Source organism: Rhagoletis pomonella, unplaced genomic scaffold, assembly GCF_013731165.1.
Source record: "Rhagoletis pomonella isolate Grant_MI unplaced genomic scaffold, Rhpom_1.0 Rhpom_scaffold_00006, whole genome shotgun sequence".
Classification (NCBI taxonomy): domain Eukaryota; kingdom Metazoa; phylum Arthropoda; class Insecta; order Diptera; family Tephritidae; genus Rhagoletis; species Rhagoletis pomonella.
Window position 1 is genome coordinate 28280260 of NW_023458560.1, and position 1527 is coordinate 28281786.

At 36.9% G+C, this 1527-nt stretch overlaps 1 protein-coding gene across 1 annotated transcript; it reads left to right on the forward strand.

Annotated features, from left to right (window-relative positions):
• The first annotated feature begins 406 nt into the window (after nucleotides 1–406).
• LOC118741857 (keratin-associated protein 21-1-like) lies at nucleotides 407–1087 on the forward strand. Its single transcript, XM_036473830.1, has 3 exons — nucleotides 407–453; nucleotides 531–770; nucleotides 874–1087. Exons 1-3 carry the CDS (start codon nucleotides 407–409, stop codon nucleotides 1085–1087), a joined length of 501 nt encoding a protein of 166 aa, XP_036329723.1.
• Nucleotides 1088–1527: the final 440 nt, after the last annotated feature.

The following is a 1527-nucleotide window of genomic DNA, read 5'->3' on the forward strand; positions in this document are numbered from 1 at the left end:
AGAGCCGTCCGTGAAAATGTTTAGGGATATACGGCTAGGTTTCATTCCCTTGCGCCATCCCTCCTCCTCAGTCGTTGTGCGAAACCTTCTCACACGGTCTCGGGCTTTTTAGGCGGCCTGAAATATCAGAACTAAAGTTTGTTATCATTTTTTTACAATGCCTTTGCTCCTTCTTTATAGGCTGTTATTATAAATATATTCCGATTCGTGCTGACTATTTCTGAGTCTATATATTAAAGAAAATGATCGCATGCCTTTAAATAAATACAATCGTGCTTTTTCAAGCCGGACCTGAGATTTCTCGCGACGGCCCTGCTCCTACTAAAAGCTAGGTGCCATGTAGTCCGTGCTGCCAGATATCAAGAATTTTCTGCAGCATTGGATAATGAAAGCACCCCCCAATAAAATGGTAGGGCCAAGTCCAGAAGAACCTATCTGGACTCGTGATGAACAGCTGGCGCAAATCCTCAAAAGAGAGAGGAAATTGGTAGAGTTTTTTGGTCTCGACCCAAACCGACGCACGACTATAGGCCAAATCAGAAGGAGAAGAAGAGTAGCAATAGTAGTAATAACGGTAATGATAATGGTAATGATGATTGTAGTGGTAATGGTAATCTTAATGCTAATGGCAATGATAGCGGTAATGGTATTGGTACTGGTAATACTAATTTTAATGGTAACGGTTATTTTAATGGCAATGGTAATCGTAATGCTAATACAATGATAATGGTAATGGTAATGACAATAGTAGTGATACTGGTAAAGGTATAGTAATGGTAATAGTAATGTTAGTGGTAGTGGTAATGATAATGATTATACTAATGGTAATGTTAATGTTAATGGTAATGGTAGAGAAAATGGTAATGGTAAAAGTAATGGTAATGGAAATGGAAATGCTAACGGTTATGATTATGGTTATGGTTATGATTATGGTTATGGTTATGATTATGGTTGTGGTTATGGATATGGTTATGGTTCTGATTACGGTTACGGTTCCGATTATGGTTATAATTATGGTTGTGGTTATAGTTATGGTCATGGCTATGGTTACGGTTCCGGTCGTGGTTACGGTTATGGTTATGGTTAGATTCGTAATAATAATATTAAAGGAAATAGTTATGGTAGTGGACTCAGTAAGGACGAAAAGCTTTATAGAATCAGAGTCATCTCAAAGTAGCCATCTATCTATCGGGAATAAGAAAATTTTTTTCATGTGTATTTAGGTCAACCCGGCCTAATGTACATACATAGTCGTAATCGAAATATGGCAACAGAAAAGTCAAATCTGAGCTTTAACTTCGTCTTTAATATTTGCCTTAATCAGCTTAGAATGCTACTTCAGACTTAGTTCATCTCTTGATAGTTACTCGGTAACTAAGTAAGTAAGATGCTTGTATGAATAATATGAGTACATATTTCTACCGAAGGGTCATGTTAGTAGCAAGTAGCAATTTTTCATTTACCAGCTTCAAACATTAACTTTCATGAGCTGCTGGCTTTGCAGCTAAAGAACTTTTGTATTTTTTT

Coding starts and splice junctions, on each gene's coding strand:
- LOC118741857 (XM_036473830.1), top strand. CDS start 407: ATGGTAGGGCCAAGTCCAGAAGAACCTATCTGGACTCGTGATGAACA. Junction 454..530: donor ATCTGGACTCGTGATGAACA/GCTGGCGCAAAT, acceptor GCACGACTATAG/GCCAAATCAGAAGGAGAAGA. Junction 771..873: donor GTGATACTGGTAAAGGTATA/GTAATGGTAATA, acceptor TAATGGTAAAAG/TAATGGTAATGGAAATGGAA.